The 17,564-nt window shown below is 48.6% G+C and overlaps 1 protein-coding gene across 1 annotated transcript; it reads left to right on the plus strand.

The window, feature by feature from the left end:
• Window positions 1–1,773: 1,773 nt before the first annotated feature.
• qser1 (glutamine and serine rich 1) lies at window positions 1,774–16,952 on the plus strand. The gene is given in 14 exon segments (XM_041859590.2): window positions 1,774–2,170; window positions 5,733–5,833; window positions 6,399–6,548; window positions 8,510–11,304; window positions 11,307–11,865; window positions 12,111–12,421; window positions 12,608–12,724; window positions 13,067–13,200; window positions 13,317–13,543; window positions 14,063–14,185; window positions 14,541–14,638; window positions 14,741–14,887; window positions 15,160–15,255; window positions 16,727–16,952. Coding segments are annotated over 14 exon segments (5,103 nt in total). The 5' UTR covers window positions 1,774–2,066; the 3' UTR covers window positions 16,868–16,952.
• Window positions 16,953–17,564: the final 612 nt, after the last annotated feature.

Here is a 17,564-nt window from a genome sequence, read left to right on the forward strand (position 1 = left end):
ACAATACTACTGTCGCCTTACACAATATGAGCATAGTGTTAGGATGGACGGAGAGAATTGATGCTTCCACATTCTTCTAAAAGTATTGAGACAGTGACACAATTTTTTGTGAGAAAGTTACAGATGCACAAATATCTAACCTTCCCTGTTATTGTAATGGTGAGAGGTTAGCATGTCTTGGGGGTATGATCTTTGTGCATCTGTAACTTTCTTACTCATCATTATTCACGATTCCTTCAGGATTATCCGTAATCATGGTAGCATCCACATTAATGTAGAAGTGTTTAGAAACATATTCTATTCTTATTTGCAATAAAAGTGACTCCCAAATGACACAATACATGATTTACCATTAATTTCTATTGGGCACAAAGTAATCTTAAACACAACCAAAACAAGCAGCAAATGTATCCAACACATTTGGAGTCACACGCTTGATGTATTCATTGAGTGCTATGAATATGGGACCAAATACTTAACTTTTTACTACTTTAATACACATATAAGTGAATTTATCCCAATACTTTTGTCCCCTAAAATGGGGGGACCATGTACAAAAGGTGCTGGAATTTCTAAACGGTTCACCCGATATGGATGAAAATACCCTCAAATTAAAGCTGATAGTCTGCACTTTAACCTCCTAGTCGTTGTATAATTTCAAAACCAAAGTGCTGGAGTACATAGACAAAACAACTAAAATGTGTCACTGTCCCAATACTTTTGGAGCTCACTGTTTGTGTTGTATGTGGTCAAGTAGACTGTGTGAGTTTGATGACATCACACTCAGTGCTTGACTTGGACTGAAATACTGTATGTGCTGGTACTCATTTACCTGCACTGTTTATATATATATATATGTGTGTGCAGGAACTCTGCAATACATTTGAGCTAATATTCTATAGGAGGTGCAGAAACTCAAGCAGTAGAACATTTGTGGTGCCAGTACTCAGTTCCTGTGATTTCCTCCCCAGGTCATGCACTGATCACACGCTATGCTATAATGAGTGTCCCAGGAAGTCTTTGCTCTTGTCTGAAGCTCCATTCATTCATGAAGAAGAAACCTATCCATGTTATTTAATGAAGTGTTTTTTTAATTGTCATAACAGGGTGCTCTTTTTTTTTATAGGGCTTTGCAACCACAGGTCGGGATAATTAGCTATTTATTTCTGGACACTGATGAATAGTGGGCTGTTTCTTTCCTCCATACCCATCCATCTGTAAAATAGGATATTTAATTAACACTGCTCACATCTGAGCATGACTTCTGTAAGGATTAGGAGGTATAGTGACATGCGTGTTTTGTCTTTGGATTTTATATCTATGAATGATGCCAATGGTGAGGTTGACATCATGGGACAATGTACTGTATGTGTGCTGGTGATTGTGTACTGTAAGTCTATGAAACATTTTAACTGTCAGAGGATCATTTCATAAATTGACATTTTAATGATTGTCTTGTCTCGCTGAAGAATGTTTGAATGGTGATGTGTTAATGTTTACAACAAAATCACAAAGGCTATCATTATTTTGATCATTAAATTATGTCTGCAAATTATATCATGATGCATTACATAATTCGGTGATCGTGCAAAGGTAAAAAAAAAAAAAAAAGTCAGTGCAAAGGTGATTGTGTTAAATAATATGTGATCAGTGATATGACTGACCATAGATGCCATTTCAGACAGGTATAAAACGTTTCACAAATAAATATTGCTCCATTATTATACTGAAGGGAAATTATGAGAAAGAACTCTTCCAACTCAAGCAGGTTTGGCGGTGCATCATGGGAAATAAACCAACATGGGGACCTGATCCAAGTACCAAACCACCATGCAGTGCCTGCACAGTTTTTGATTAGGGAAAACGAACAATGATTATCATCAAAACCTCATGCTAAAGAGAAGCGGTTAAAAAGTTTCAGGACTGTACAGCTGAGCTTGACGGCGCCTAGCAATCTATGGTCCGGGAGAATGTGATTGTTTTGTCCGGCCCCGCGCTCGTATGTGTGCCTACTGCTTCACAAAGCGCCATCCGGGAAGTGCATCACTCCCAGCCTTCGACGGATGATGGACAGGAATTACCCGAATTCCAGTTTCGCAGACCCGCTGGCCCCACCAGCACAGACCGTAGCCTGGGCCTATGAGCGGAGCACCGCAAGCATAAAGCCAAGGTAAATGAGATGAAGGAGAGGGCGGGTCACCTTCCACGGAAAATTCCGGTGATGGAAGGCCTAGCACAACAAACAGAAATGTGTGACGAGCTTTTAAAGTTAACGCGTCGTGTTATGGAACAATTGGGTCGAGGGCTTCACATGGGAATAGGAAGTTACGGATCACTCATTGAACATTGTTTTAGAAATGTTGGACACCCCTAAAATCTGTAGCACGCTATCAGCTACGTAGCTATTTGGCACTGTTGCACGTTAATTGCCAATATGCACAATGGTCTATCTGCATGCAAGACTGAAATCATGTCGAATACTTCAATCTATCGTTCGATCGCTTACAACGAACCATCTTGAAGAAGGAAAAAAGTCACCAGACAGATCAACTTCATCATACCGGTACCGGTACATTTGCATAGCTAGTTAGATAAGTTGTTGCGCGTAAGGTTGTCAAATCTGTTGAGGTGTTGAATTCGCTGATAAACTGTTGTCATTGACATAGTCTCCAATTTTAGGAAGTAGCCTGACTGTTTGCACTCTGACTGAAAGTGAAGTCACAGAAAGACTGGTGTTTTGTACAATTTGTTGACAGTTGTCCCAGACGTCAACGTTAGTGGTCAACTCTGGATGTTTATTTAAGAGCACGGCAGTCATTTGAGCGTTGAACAAAAATGATGATTATGAAAGTCGTGCTTGTCACACACGTTTATTTGGGAGGCTCAGTGGGGCAGTAGTGTGTGGTTGATAATGTGTATTTTTCTGTCCACTCTCTATGTGGAGTTAACCTGAATTGCCTGTGAAAATATCCTGTTTTATAAATGGATAGCGCTGAGAATGTGGGACACCAGCTGCCCTAGTTATGGCATCTGCTGAGCACAGACAGATAGCGAGAGACAAAATAAAGTAAGTTAGTCAGTGTCATACCAGTTGATCAGACATGTGGATATTGAGATTCAGTCTTTAGCTAAACCCCAACTACCTGTTTTCTGACAAAAGTGTAAACACATTTGACAGAATCATGTCTCTGATCTTGGCAGACTGGGTTCTTCAACTCATTTCCATCTGCATGAAGAGAGGAGCCCTCGTTAGTGGTGTCAGTGGGAATCTCTGTCGAAACATGAACTGTGGAGCCCCACACAGTGTCTCGGAGCAGACTGCCACCCACCCTCCTCCACGTTCCACCTCCCCACCCCCAGGGTCAGAGGCGAGAGGGAGAAGTAAAGTGAGAGTGAGGGGCTGGTTAGAGACTAGTGGCTTCACAGGTTATGGAGAGAAACTGGGATTGACACAGTTAGGGGGGTGAGTGGGGTCTTGTTTTGACCTACTCACCAGCACATGTTTTGTTGGAGAGTTTTAAGGTAGGTAAGTTAAATCAGGGAAGGTAGCATATCGGACAAGTGGGTTTTAAAACAGCTTTTTTTTATGGTGAAGCTCTTTTTGCACTAGGCTATGTCATTACATTATTATGAAAGTAGGCTAGACTCAACATGCTTGAAGCCTGTTCCTGAGCTCTGTCTCCAACTGCTCGTTGCCCCTGTGAGTGTTCTACCCTCCAGGAGAAGGACTTGGCCGGCGTCTGTCTTTAGAGAGAAACCAGCCTGTTACACAACTCTAATGGTGCTTTCGCTCTAAAAAAGAGACTATCCCACTCAGGGAGGTGGAGATCACCTCCTCCTCCTCATCCCTGAGTGTGATAGTGTCTTCCTGACCTTTTCACTCTCTTGACTGTGTGAAACCACCAGCGTTTTGGTTGGTTCCTCCAAACTGATCAGTGAGAATCAGCGTTTTGGTTGGTTCCTCCAAACTGATCAGTGAGAATCAGCGTTTTGGTTGGTTCCTCCAAACTGATAACAGTGAGAATCAACTCAGGGCGTTGACCTTTGACCTGGGCCCTAGTTTGTGAGTAGCGCTAGCTTACCTCACCCTTTTACTGTAGATTAGTAGAGATCTGCTAGTGAAACAGAGGGACACAGAGAAGCAGATGAGATGGCTCCCTTCCAGCTGTGCGTTCCCCCCAGACAGCTGTTTGTCTCCTGGCTAGAACATCAGTCAGTCTGCTCTGTGTGTTCATCGCACCGAGACGTCTCGTATTATCTGAATAATAGGAAATGGGACATGTTCATCACATGGAAACAAAATGGAGCCGGACAGACTGACTCGTTCTGTTGTTGTTTTAGGGCTGTGATGATATCAGTATCACAATATTTTTTCAATAGCGAAAATGAAAACACGAAGCAGATTAAACTCTTTGGTCCTTTAAAAACCTGCTGTATGTAAAATATTGTGTGCTATAGCTTGGAAAATAAATACATGTGACTCTGGATGACAACATAATGATGTTTGTTTCCAACATCAGGGCTGTTTTCCTAAAGGAGTTAAATCCGCTTCGTGTTTTGTTTCCTTGTCACGATACTAACGAGTATCACGATACTGGTATCGTACCGGCCCTAGTTGTTTTTACTACGTGTTTTGATGGAAAGTAGGAGTTAGCTACTAGCTAGCCTAAATTATCTTATAGTTTGTGTTTGTACAGGGCCTTTCATTCTGAAGTTCGTATACTGACAAGTCTGTTTTAATGCGCCAGTGAATTTTAAAGTACGGAGTTAAAGTTGAATTGGATGCAAATATAACCCAAGGTTCGTAAGATAGTCTGTCCTCTAAAAATGTCTATCACTCTCTGTTCTTCTTTCATATAGCCTAGCCTCAGCTTCCTGTTTGTGGGTTAGGCCTTTGTAGGTTTCAAGACTGAGGCCGACATAAAAATATCACACACCTCTCATTCATAACCCTGCTATGACTTGTACCAATCCATCTTGGTTTCCTCACCCTACCTGGGTTCCCCTGTACAGTGTACATTAATAATTCACCTCTGTGGCGATGCCAGTCTCTTTGTGTCACTCTGGGGGTTGTGGAAAGGTCATGAGGGAGCGCCAGCTGGTTGTCTAGCTACAGTGCCACTATCCATGACCGTGCAGGTTGATAGTGCTGCATGTTACCCTGTGGTGGCTAAGCGGTGAGCAGGGAACAACAAGTGTGTCTGCTCTCATGTTGTGAGTAAAAGTGATCCCTGTTTAGGACAGCAGTCTTCATATGGGCTCGTCTGACTGGGTTATGATCAATACTAGTGTTTCTATAAAAATAATCACCTGTTATGGTTGCGTTCTGTCAACGTATATATACTTTTATAATCTAACTCCTTTTCTAAAGCTAAAAAACAATCAGCTCTTATGTTACTGTCAATTGTAATATTATCAACAGGTGAGAGATTTGTATTTATCGGTTGGATGAGATATGTCGTGCGCCACATATTCAAGGGCCTCCATTGCGCCTGACACACTTTGGTAGGCTTGCATCATGGGCCTATAAATACCGTCTGGGTCTCTGTGTGACAGGGCAAGGTCCAGGGGACTGACAGGGGCACAGCGTGTTGTCGTGGTGGTGGTCACACAGTGTTGTTGATGTATGGAATAAGCTTGTCTGGTTTAGTGCCTCCGAGGCATGGGGAGGTTGGAACAGTAAATGTGAAAATTGTGTGTGTCCTTATGTGTGTGTGTGTTCCTTTCCGCAGTGCCAGTTATGGTGCCACACACCTGGAGTCAGAGCTCCTCCATCGGCAGACCTACGCATCCACCCAGCTGCCCACCTACACCACTACCCATCACCCTACAGGTAAGATGTTGCTTTAATAAAGGACTAAGAATTGGGACTTATTTAACTAAGCAACTGTAGAGGGCTGGCACTCACATTTTGTGTTGTGATTGTAGTAAGACTATTAGGAGAATGTTACTTGGCAAGTCAGTTAAGAACAAATTCTTATTTACAATGACGGCCTACCCTGGCCTCACCCTCCCCTAACCCGGACGACGTTGGGCCAATTGTGCGCCGCCCTATGGGACTCCTGATCACGGCCGGTTGTGATACAGCCCGGGATCGAACCAGGGTCTGTAGTGACGCCTCTAGCACTGAGATGCAGTGCCTTCGACCGCTGCGCCACTCGGGAGTAACCGGTCATGTCTAGATGGAGACAGCTTTAGTCCAATTGACATCAAAAGTAGATGTTTTGTTGTTGTTGCATTTTAGCTAACCCTAACCCGTTTCCTAACCTTAACCTAATTATCCTAATCTGCTACGAAAAATAAAATTTTGACCAAAGCTGTATCCCTTCTAGACAACCTCAGTAACCTCATGAAATTCTCAGTCTCTCTTCACCTCACCCATCTTCCACCTCTCCCAGGTCTGTCGGGGGGGTTTGACTCAGGCGCTAACACTACTGAGACCTCGGTCATGAACTTCCTGTCAACCATGGAGTCTAGAGCCCTGCAGCAGGCTGGTCCTGTCGGGGCCTCGCTGCTCCCCCCCTTTAGGACCACCACGTGGCAGACCGGTGAGGCCACACACACATATACAGTGGGGAAAAAATGTATTTAGTCAGCCACCAATTGTGCAAGTTCTCCCACTTAAAAAGATGAGAGGCCTGTCATTTTCATCATAGGTACACGTCAACTATGACAGACAAATTGAGGAAAAAAATCCAGAAAATCACATTGTAGGATTTTTAATGAATTTATTTGCAAATTATGGTGGAAAATAAGTATTTGGTCACCTACAAACAAGCAAGATTTCTGGCTCTCACAGACCTGTAACTTCTTCTTTAAGAGGCTCCTCTGTCCTCCACTCGTTACCTGTATTAATGGCACCTGTTTGAACTTGTTATCAGTATAAAAGACACCTGTCCACAACCTCAAACAGTCACACTCCAAACTCCACTATGGCCAAGACCAAAGAGCTGTCAAAGGACACCAGAAACAAAATTGTAGACCTGCACCAGGCTGGGAAGACTGAATCTGCAATAGGTAAGCAGCTTGGTTTGAAGAAATCAACTGTGGGAGCAATTATTAGGAAATGGAAGACATACAAGACCACTGATGATCTCCCTCGATCTGGGGCTCCACGCAAGATCTCACCCCGTGGGGTGAATATGATCACAAGAACGGTGAGCAAAAATCCCAGAACCACACGGGGGGACCTAGTGAATGACTTGCAGAGAGCTGGGACCAAAGTAACAAAGCCTACCATCAGTAACACACTACGCCGCCAGGGACTCAAATCCTGCAGTGCCAGACGTGTCCCCCTGCTTAAGCCAGTACATGTCCAGGCCCGTCTGAAGTTTGCTAGAGTGCATTTGGATGATCCAGAAGAGGATTGGGAGAATGTCATATGGTCAGATGAAACCAAAATAGAACTTTTTGGTAAAAACTCAACTCGTCGTGTTTGGAGGACAAAGAATGCTGAGTTGCATCCAAAGAACACCATACCTACTGTGAAGCATGGGGGTGGAAACATCATGCTTTGGGGCTGTTTTTCTGCAAAGGGACCAGGACGACTGATCCGTGTAAAGGAAAGAATGAATGGGGCCATGTATCGTGAGATTTTGAGTGAAAACCTCCTTCCATCAGCAAGGGCATTGAAGATGAAACGTGGCTGAGTCTTTCAGCATGACAATGATCCCAAACACACCGCCCGGGCAACGAAGGAGTGGCTTCGTAAGAAGCATTTCAAGGTCCTGGAGTGGCCTAGCCAGTCTCCAGATCTCAACCCCATAGAAAATCTTTGGAGGGAGTTGAAAGTCCGTGTTGCCCAGCGACAGCCCCAAAACATCACTGCTCTAGAGGAGATCTGCATGGAGGAATGGGCCAAAATACCAGCAACAGTGTGTGAAAACCTTGTGAAGACTTACAGAAAACGTTTGACCTGTGTCATTGCCAACAAAGGGTATATAACAAAGTATTGAGAAACTTTTGTTATTGACCAAATACTTATTTTCCACCATAATTTGCAAATAAATTCATTAAAAATCCTACAATGTGATTTTCTGGAATTTTTTTCTCTCATTTTGTCTGTCATAGTTGACGTGTACCTATGATGATAATTACAGGCCTCTCTCATCTTTTTAAGTGGGAGAACTTGCACAATTGGTGGCTGACTAAATACTTTTTCCCCCCACTGTATACACACACCAAATGGCCGCCGCTTTGCACACTCGGTTTTTGTGTGTTGTGAATTATTTGTTGTCGATGAATGAATTTTTCTGTGTGCTGTGCTTCATGAATTCCAAAGAAAATGACATTTTGAATTGAGGCACCATGCTGGTTTCAATTGGGACAAGAGGGACTGCATCCATTCCACTCAGTTCATATATTAGACAACGCTGGCCTTGTCTCTTTCTACCTCATGTTTTGTCACGTGTGAACTGTGTTACCTGCTTGTTTTTGTCTGTATCATTTGTATTTTGTACTTGCCTTTGCCCAAAGATTTATCTTTATTCATCTGTTTTTTATTTCTTAGGCGCTAACTCCTCCACAGAGCTGTTCCTCACTGGTGCCCTGCCTTCCAGCGCCACATTCCCCTACCCCGCCCCCCTCTCCTCTTATCAGCACCATGGTGCCTTCCCCTCACGGAGCTACACCACCACCCCCTCCCTGGCCCTCCAGGACCACGCCTTCAGCACCTCCACCAACGGCCTGCTCTCCCCCCACCACGACCCCCTGCTGCAGCTTAAACCCAGCCAGGCCACGCTACCTACCTCCCTGGCCTTCGACCGCCTCCCCGCCCCCTCCCTGGGCGCTGCCCTCCCTCCCCAGTCATCCACATATCGCTCGGCCCAGGAGTCGGCCCCCCACCTCCTGCAGCCCCAGTTTGGGCTACTCCCTTTGGCTACCCAGTCAGCCCCCCAGCCTTACGGGGTGCCCGTCTTCTCGGGCTCCATCGAGAGAGCACTTCAGCGGGAATGTAGTGTGATCAAGCACCACCAGAGGCCTTCTAGCAGCAGCCACGCTGTCTCGGAGCAGCTGCCTGGCTTGCAGCACTCCCTGCAGGGCTACCTAGGCTCAGGCAGCGGGGAGGGGGATGTCTCCTTCCAGCAGGACCCCTCACGGCAGACCCCAGTGCCCTGCAGCCCCTCCATTGGGACGGACTCCTCCCAGGGGGTCAACAGCGCGCAGCAGCCCAAGACGGGTGTGCAATCTCAGGCCTACCCCTCCTCCATCCCCTCCCCCTCTAGGTACCGCTCATCTTCCACGGGTGCCAAGACTAAAGACTGTTCTTCCAAACTTGCCCCGGATGGCGGACAGGGTCACCCCCACTCACAGGGGGGATCTCCAGAGAGCTACCCCTCCCCAGGGCAGGGGCCAGGGCTGAAGCAGGGTTCGGTGATCGCCAGCCAGCAGACTCAGCCGTACACATCGGCCCCGCTGCCCAGTCTGCTGTCCACTCTCAGCCACTCTCAGAGTTACATCACCTCCCAGGCATACTCCTCTTCCCCCTCAGACCAACTGCCTTCTCTCTACAACACCCTGCCCTCCTTCTCTGGCCATTCAGGCAACGTAGCGTCTGTCAGCCAGTCCCTGGTCTACTGCTCCAGCCCTGGGCAGGGCCAGGAGAATGAGGGCCAGTACGGAGCCCAGGTTCAGGGCCTGTGTCTGGGCAACCTCTCCCAGAGCTCCCCCTCCAGCCACTCTCAGGGTGCCCCTAACGTGAGCTACCTGTCTCAGTCCCAGGGGCAGGCTTCGGTCACTCAGTCTCAGAGCTACGCCGCAGGACAATCCCTCAGCGCCTCCTACCCCTCCGCCAGCGCCCAGAGGTTACCCACGTCAAACTCGGGCCAGGGCTACACCCCCTTCTCTTCAGCCCCTCATGCACAAGCCTTACAGAACAACTTCAGATCCTCAGTACAGGACCTAAAGCCAGCCTACTGCAAACTGAAACTGGAAGGAGAGATCCCCATTGAGGACCTCCAGGCTCTCCAGCAGGTCTCTTTAGAAACCTCCAGCCTGGGGGGCAGCGGCGACATGGCCGCCCACAACAACAACGTGGTCTACGTAGTCTCCAAAATGGATGACCGTTACAACACTCAGAGTGTGATCCGGAGCAACTCGCGCGCCGAAGACCAGCTCATGGGCCCAAAGACTACGACCAACGCCCAGCCCATGAGCGCTGAGGAGCTCAAACAGCACTCGCTCATGCTCAAAGGGCCCGAGCCACGGCAACAAAATGACCAGACCCACACCCAGTCAGCCCAGAACCACACCCAGAACCAGTACATCAGGCTCCCCAACTCTCAGGTTCTACTGGAGTCTAACCGTGACCAGCAGATGGTCCTGATCCAGCAGCCTCTCATCCACTGTGGTCACAACCCTTCCAAGGTGCAGCCAACCCCAGGGTCAGGCCATGTCCCAGTCCAGTACCTTCACATGGAGGGAGATCATCTGATCAGCGTCAGCCTCAATGGCAGCCAGAGACAGCCTGGGGCAGTAGGACAGAACACCATCACAGACTCCTCCATACTGCACCTCTCTTCGCCAAAGGACACTTATAGCCAATCGACCAATCAGCAGCAGGACGCCAAGCACCATTTCGCCCTGAGCTCAATCTGCTTCCCAGAGTCCATGCTGCTGGCGGACGAGAGGAACATCCTGTCCAACGTGGACGACATCCTGGCCGCCACGGCCGCCGCCTGCGGTGTCACGCCGCAGGACTTTGTCAAAGCCACGTCCGCCGAGGGCGATATGTCCGATCCCAAGGGTCATTTCCAGACTGTGGACGCCAGACACCAGTCACCTAGTTTCTCCTCTTCATCTTCCCAGACCTCCATCATCACCAACACTAACTCCCATAACACCATGACACTCAATGGCACTCATATGACCTCAGACGGACACCAGTTTCCCAAAGGGGAGGGGCATCTGGGGCAACAGTACTCAATGTCACACTCGCACACCGCTGTAGTCAACCCCAGGCACGACATGGGCGCCGGAAGCCCGGAGACGGGTTTGCTACGGAAGCCCGGAGACGAGCAGAACAACAGTTCGCCCAAAGGACAGTCGGATCACCCTAGCAACAGGGCCGATGGCAACCCCAACGGAGGCCACTCTGAGAATGAGTACCACCTGGTTGGCCTGGGGTACGACCCCTCAGGGCACCTCAACAGAGGCAAGGCCAATAAGCAGAACCCAAAGGGCCCAAAGTCATCAAGAGAGAAGACGGCCTTGACGAGTGTCCCTCTGACTGCTTCCCCAACCCCAAAAAGAGGGTCCGCTCCAAGGCTTCGGCCAAGCCACCCGTTCCAGAGGAAGAGAACATCCAACCAAGGAAAAAGACAGTCCAGGCCAAGAGGCAGAACTCCCGGGGCAGCGACCCCACCAGCTCCCCCTCCACCTCCACCTCGGAGCCGGTCTACGACAGCTACCAGCAGCAGGAGAGGATGAGGCAGAAGATCCGTGAGGTGGAGGAGCAACAGCCTGAGGTCAAGACAGGCTTCATCGGCTCCTTCCTGGACTTCCTCAAGTCAGGTCCCAAACAGCACTTCTCCTCGCCCCCCGTACGGACACCCAGTCGCTCCCGCAAGCCCTCGGCTTCGTCCAAGCGGCCCCTGTGCGCCATACCGCCTCTACCCCTGAAAATACAACCTCCATCAGCCCCATTGATAGGCCAGGAGGGCCATGGGGTTGGGGTTGGGGTCGGGGGGAGCTCTCAGCAGCAGCAGAAGTGTCTGGACGAAGAGCTCCAGAAGAACCTGGAGACACTGCCATCGTTCAGCTCGGATGAGGATGAGAGCAGCGCGGGAAAGAACCAGGCCCTCCAGAACAGCATCAGCTCAGCCCTGTCGGCCCTGGACGAGCCCTCCGACAGGACACACAAAGCGGGTAAACATGGACGGGCTGCCCTTACAAGCCCTTAGGATTCAGTCATCTGGTTTGTTAGTTATCAGTGTAGTGTGAGACAGCATTATGCCCTGAATGGAAACAATTTAAATAAAATGCTTAGTTTTTTATATCCAAAACTATTTTAATTATCAAGGAAAATATGGCTTATCACAAGTAGATACAATAACATCTAATACCCTAACCTCTCTCCCCTCTCTCCTCCCCTCTCTTCTCTCCCTCGAAAGACAACCGACTCTCCAGCTCTCTCCTGAAGCCAGACCAGGCTCCCAGCATGCCTCACTCATCCTCCAAAGCCCAGGAGCAGCAGAGGGCTGCGCCCAAGGAGTCCTCGGCAGCCGGTTCGTCGTCATCGGCGACTGGGTCGTCGGGGCAGGAGGGGGCGAAACCGGCGCCCCCAGGCCAGCTGGCCGTCCAGCTGACCAGCGTGGCCATAGAAGGACTGACGGACGAAGAGCTGTCGGACAGCGGGGGAGAGGGCATGTACCGCGAGAGGGACGAGTTTGTGGTAAAAAACGAGGACACAGGGAGCCTGAAGGTAGGAGGGAGGGGAGGGGATTTGTGTGAAAGCAGGCCTTGGCTGAGTTTCCATTTTTGTGGCCAGTCAGTCTTATACAGTTAGTCCAGATATCTAAAACATATTTGTGTCAGTCTCTGTGTGTGTTTGTTTGTTCTATTGATCCATGCTGAGACTTGTTCTGCTCGTGTGTGGTGTTTTGTGTAGGTGACATTGACATCCGGACAGGAACCCCCAGCCATCTGGAAGGTCCAGAAAGCTCTGCTTCAGAAGTTTGTCCCTGAGCTGAGGGACAGCAAGAGGGTGTTCTCAGCCACTAACAGTGTAAGAGCAGGCGTACATATGATTAGAGACACACGCATACACACACTACTCATCAACACACATACACACACTACTCATCAACACACACACACACACACACACACACACACACACACACACACACACACACTACTCATGAACACACATGCATACACTACTCATGAACACACACACACACACATGCACATACACACACTACTCATGAACACACACACACACACACATATAGATGAGTTTGAATTGTGGTTTGAATTTATAACATGATTATGTAAGCAGAATAACATTTATCCACTCTGTTGTTTAGATCACTAAACTATTGTTTTGTGTATGCATCCTTTCTAGTATCTGGGCTACTTTGGCGATGCTAAGACCATGTACAGGAGGGTGTATGTCAAGTTCCTGGACACGGTCAACAAGAAGGAGTACGTCCGGGTCTGCAACCGCAAACCACGCTGCAAGCCCATGCACTCCTTGAGGTACTGATATTTGTTACAATACTTATTTTACCTGAATTCGTCACATGTTCGTGTTCATCAATCTAAATCTTGATTCATTCATTCATTCATTTCTAACTTCATTCTCTGTCCTCCAGAGGCTCCCAGGCGAAGGCACTGCTCGGTCTGAAGACCCCTCCCCGCTCAGTGAACTCTGACCCTCTAGCCACGCCCACATCACAGAAGCCCCAGTCCAAGCCTCGCCCCAAGCAGCCCAAGACCAAGGCAGAGCCCCCACCCAAAAAGAGGAGGAAGTGGAAGGAGGAGTACTCTCCGTCTCCCTCCGAGTCCTCTCCTGAGGATGAGGATGAGGCTGAAGATGATGGTGAGGGTTGAGGCTTTAGAGGGCCTTCATTTAGGCTCATTCCCATGGGCTTGATGGCTTGATGGAGCTCTGCAACTAAATCTCTCTCTGCCTCCCTCTGTTATGCACTGTTTTCTCTCTCTCATCCTTCCCCATTCCCTCTCCCTCCTTCCATCTCTGTTAATTCTCCTTTCTTTCTTTTTCTCTTTCTTTCTTTTTCTCTTTCTTTCTTTCTTTCTCTCTTTCTTTCTTTCTTTCTTTCTTTCTTTCTTTCTTTCTTTCTTTCTTTCTTTCTTTCTTTCTTTCTTTCTTTCTTTCTTTCTTTCTTTCTTTCTTTCTTTCTTTCTTTCTTTCTTTCTTTCTTTCTTTCTTTCTTTCTTTCTTTCTTTCTTTCTTTCTTTCTCTTTCTTTCTTTCTTTCTTTCTTTCTTTCTTTCTTTCTTTCTTTCTTTCTTTCTTTCTTTCTTTCTTTCTTTCTTTCTTTCTTTCTTTCTTTCTTTCTTTCTTTCTTTCTTTCTTTCTTTCTTTCTTTCTTTTCCAGTGCCGTTTTCCCCTCGGTTCCTCAACACCAGGACCATGAAGGAGACGTTTAAGAGCTTTGTGGAGCTGCTGATCAGTGTTGCCCTGGATGCAGACGTGATGAGCGCTCTGGAGAGGGAGAACGGTGGGTATACATCCAGGAGAGGGGGATGATTGGTACCCCTAGTGCAGGGGTTCCCAAACTGTTTTATTTACATTTACGTCATTTAGCAGACGCTCTTATCCAGAGCGACTTACAAATAGGTGCATTCACCTTATGGGGGGGCCCCCTTCCAGCAGGGGGGGCCCCCCTTCCAGCATTGTGGAACATCCCCACATCTATTTCTATGGTCACAAGCACTGTTCATGACACAAACTGCTCACACAGGTATATTCACGTAGGAGTGATCAGGTTGGATATACCTGAGGAGAGAGGGGAAGGGAGTGGGACAGTTGTTTGTAGGATTTAGGAAGCTGATCCCGTTGTTTCTGGGGTTCAGATGAGCTGCTGCTGCCCCACATGAAGAGAGTGGACGGGATGATCTGGGACAACAGGAGACGCCTGCTGCCCAGACTACGAGTGGGACAACTCTTTAAGGTTTGCGTTTTAGCATTCTCCTGAAAATAAATAAATAAATATAGGCCTATGACTTCCTCAACACCCTTTTATTGAGTACCTCTCACACGTCTCTGTCCTCAGACGGCTCTGGACAGCTTCCCAGAGATCTCGGTTGTAACAGAGCTCAAGAAGGATGGAGAGACCCCAGCCTTTAAGGTGCGGCTCAGTGGGAAGGCCTACAACAGGAAGAACATGAAGCCTTCCAAGTCCCCCAGCAAACTGCCCCTGGTAAGATGCTCTGTGTTCACACTGCTATTTACAGTGCAGTCCAGGCCAGAGGGAAAGATGAAGCACTTCCTGGTTTTGTCCAATAGAGGGCGTCCTGCACACAGTTTGTCTCTTGACGCAAAACATTTCTGTGACTGCTATTTTTGTAAGTACTGCTTGGTTTGAATGCATTTAGTTTTCTATGCTTACTTGACCAAACTGTGAAGTCTGCGTCGAGTGTTTAGGAAAATCTAGTGTAATGAGCTCTCTGCTTGTGTTCTCTCTGTCTCTAGGAATACACAGTGGACCAGCAGAAACCCCAGTGGTTCTCCCTCTACCACTCTCTACAGCATTACAAGTACCACACATACCTCATGTGTAAGGACGAGGTGAGAGCACTCTACTGTGTGTGTGTGCGTGGCCTAGGGTGACCACATGTCCCCGCATTCTGGCCCTTTGTCCCGCAACCAAAACAACTCCCTGCCACCAAGCTACACTGTCCCGCAAAATCATCCCGTTGGCCCACATTTGGGTATTTTAAATGTGGTTACCCTAGTGGGGGCATTAATGTGCACTGTGTGTCTGTGGTGGAATACTTCAGGGATGCTAAGAAGAAGACCATGTACAGGACTGTGTCTTTGGACAATACCCCCTAGCCAGCTGTCTAGTTGGCCCACACTGCCCTCGGTCTAAACAATACCCCCTAGCCAGCTGTCTAGTTGGCCCACGTTGCCCTCGGTCTAAACAATACCCCCTAGCCAGCTGTCTAGTTGGCCCACACTGCCCTCGGTCTAAACAATACCCCCTAGCCAGCTGTCTAGTTGGCCCACATTGCCCTCGGTCTAGACAATACCCCCTAGCCAGCTGTCTAGTTTGCCCACATTGCCCTCGGTCTAAACAATACCCCCTAGCCAGCTGTCTAGTTGGCCCACATACTCGGTCTAAACAATACCACCTAGCCAGCTGTCTAGTTGGCCCACACTGACTCTCGGTCAAGCAATACACCCTAGCCAGCTGTCTAGTTGGTCCACATTGCCGGTCTGAACCCACTAGCCAGCTGTCTAGTTGGCCCACATTGCCCTCGGTCTGCACTACCAGCGAGCTACAGGGACCCCATGCCTCGGTGTAAACAATACACCCTAGCCAGCTGTCTAGTTGGCCCACATTGCCCTCGGTCTAGACAATACACCCCTAGCCAGCTGTCTAGTTGGCCCACATTGCCCTCGGTCTAGACAATACCCCCTAGCCAGCTGTCTAGTTGGCCCACATTGCCCTCGGTCTAAACAATACCCCCTAGCCAGCTGTCTAGTTGGTCTACATTGCCCTCGGTCTAAACAATACCCCCTAGCCAGCTGTCTAGTTGGCCCACATTGCCCTCGGTCTAAACAATACCCCCTAGCCAGCTGTCTAGTTGGCCCACATTGCCCGCTCGGTCTAACCTCCAACATGTGATGTTTTGACTGCCGAACGGAGACGCCATATCAGCAATGACCACTGAGTGTGTCATGTTGAGATTAGAATAGTCTTGAACCTAGGTTATCTCTTCAGTAACAATCCCTCTGTATGTGTAATTGTTTGCGGCTTGTGCCTTTGTCAGGCCATTCGTCAGGCCCTGACAGTGAGGGCCCTGACAGACTCACATGACTGCCTGGGCATGGATTAGTTGTATGACACTAACTCATGACAGGCATACAACTGTTGTGCTACCAGGGTTGTTTAGTTGGCAAGAAACGGAAGATAACGGCCCGAGGAGTGAGACTCCTGTTGCAGACGGGAGTCCAACAAGAAACACTGGTGTGGTTGACATGTGGGTTGTTTTCTGGTTGACGTGTGGGTTGTTTTCTGGTTGCTGTGTTGCAGATTGCATCTTTGCGGGTGCAGGAAGGGGACATGGGGCAGGAGGAGACGGTGCAGCTGTGCATGAGGAACGGAGCCTGGGTGGAGGGCCTGTTCGACCGCTTCGGAGAGCTCCTTAACCAGGTGCAGCAGGCTTGCCTATAGCACAGACTAAGAGGGGGAGAGAGATGGAGGGAGAGAGGCATGCATATAGCACAGACTAAGAGGGAGGGAGAGAGAGATGGAGGGAGAGAGGCCTGCCTATAGCACGAACAGAGAGATGGAGGGAGAGCAAGGCCTGCTTATAGCATGGACAGAGAGATGGAGGGAGAGAGGCCTGCTGCCTATAGCACAAGAAAGAGAGATGGAGAGAGAGGCCTGCCTATAGCATGGACTGAGAGATTGAGGGAGAGAGGCCTGCTTATAGCATGGACAGAGAGATGGCGGGAGAGAGGCCTGCTTATAGAACAGACAGAGAGATGGAGGGAGAGGCCTGCTTATAGCACAGACAGAGATGGAGGGAGATATAGGCCTGCCTATAGCATGGAGGGAGAGAGAGGCCTGCCTATAGCATGGAGGGAGAGAGAGGCCTGCCTATAGCATGGAGGGAGAGAGAGGCCTGCCTATAGCACAGACAGAGAGATGGAGGGAGAGAGACAGTGAAGGACAGAAAAAGCAGAGACAGAGATGGGGAGGGGTCTATAGTGAAGAGCGAGGGATGGAAAGAGAGGCCTGCCTATAGCCTGCTCAGACAAGAGAGAGGGAGAGGGAGGGGAGCTATAGCCAGCTGACAGAGAGCATCGACTTCCTGCCCTCCTGTTTTAAACTACTAACTGGATGACCAGAGGAAGCAGAGGTGTCT

This window comes from Coregonus clupeaformis, unplaced genomic scaffold (genome assembly GCF_020615455.1).
Source record: "Coregonus clupeaformis isolate EN_2021a unplaced genomic scaffold, ASM2061545v1 scaf1549, whole genome shotgun sequence".
In the NCBI taxonomy this organism is placed as follows: domain Eukaryota; kingdom Metazoa; phylum Chordata; class Actinopteri; order Salmoniformes; family Salmonidae; genus Coregonus; species Coregonus clupeaformis.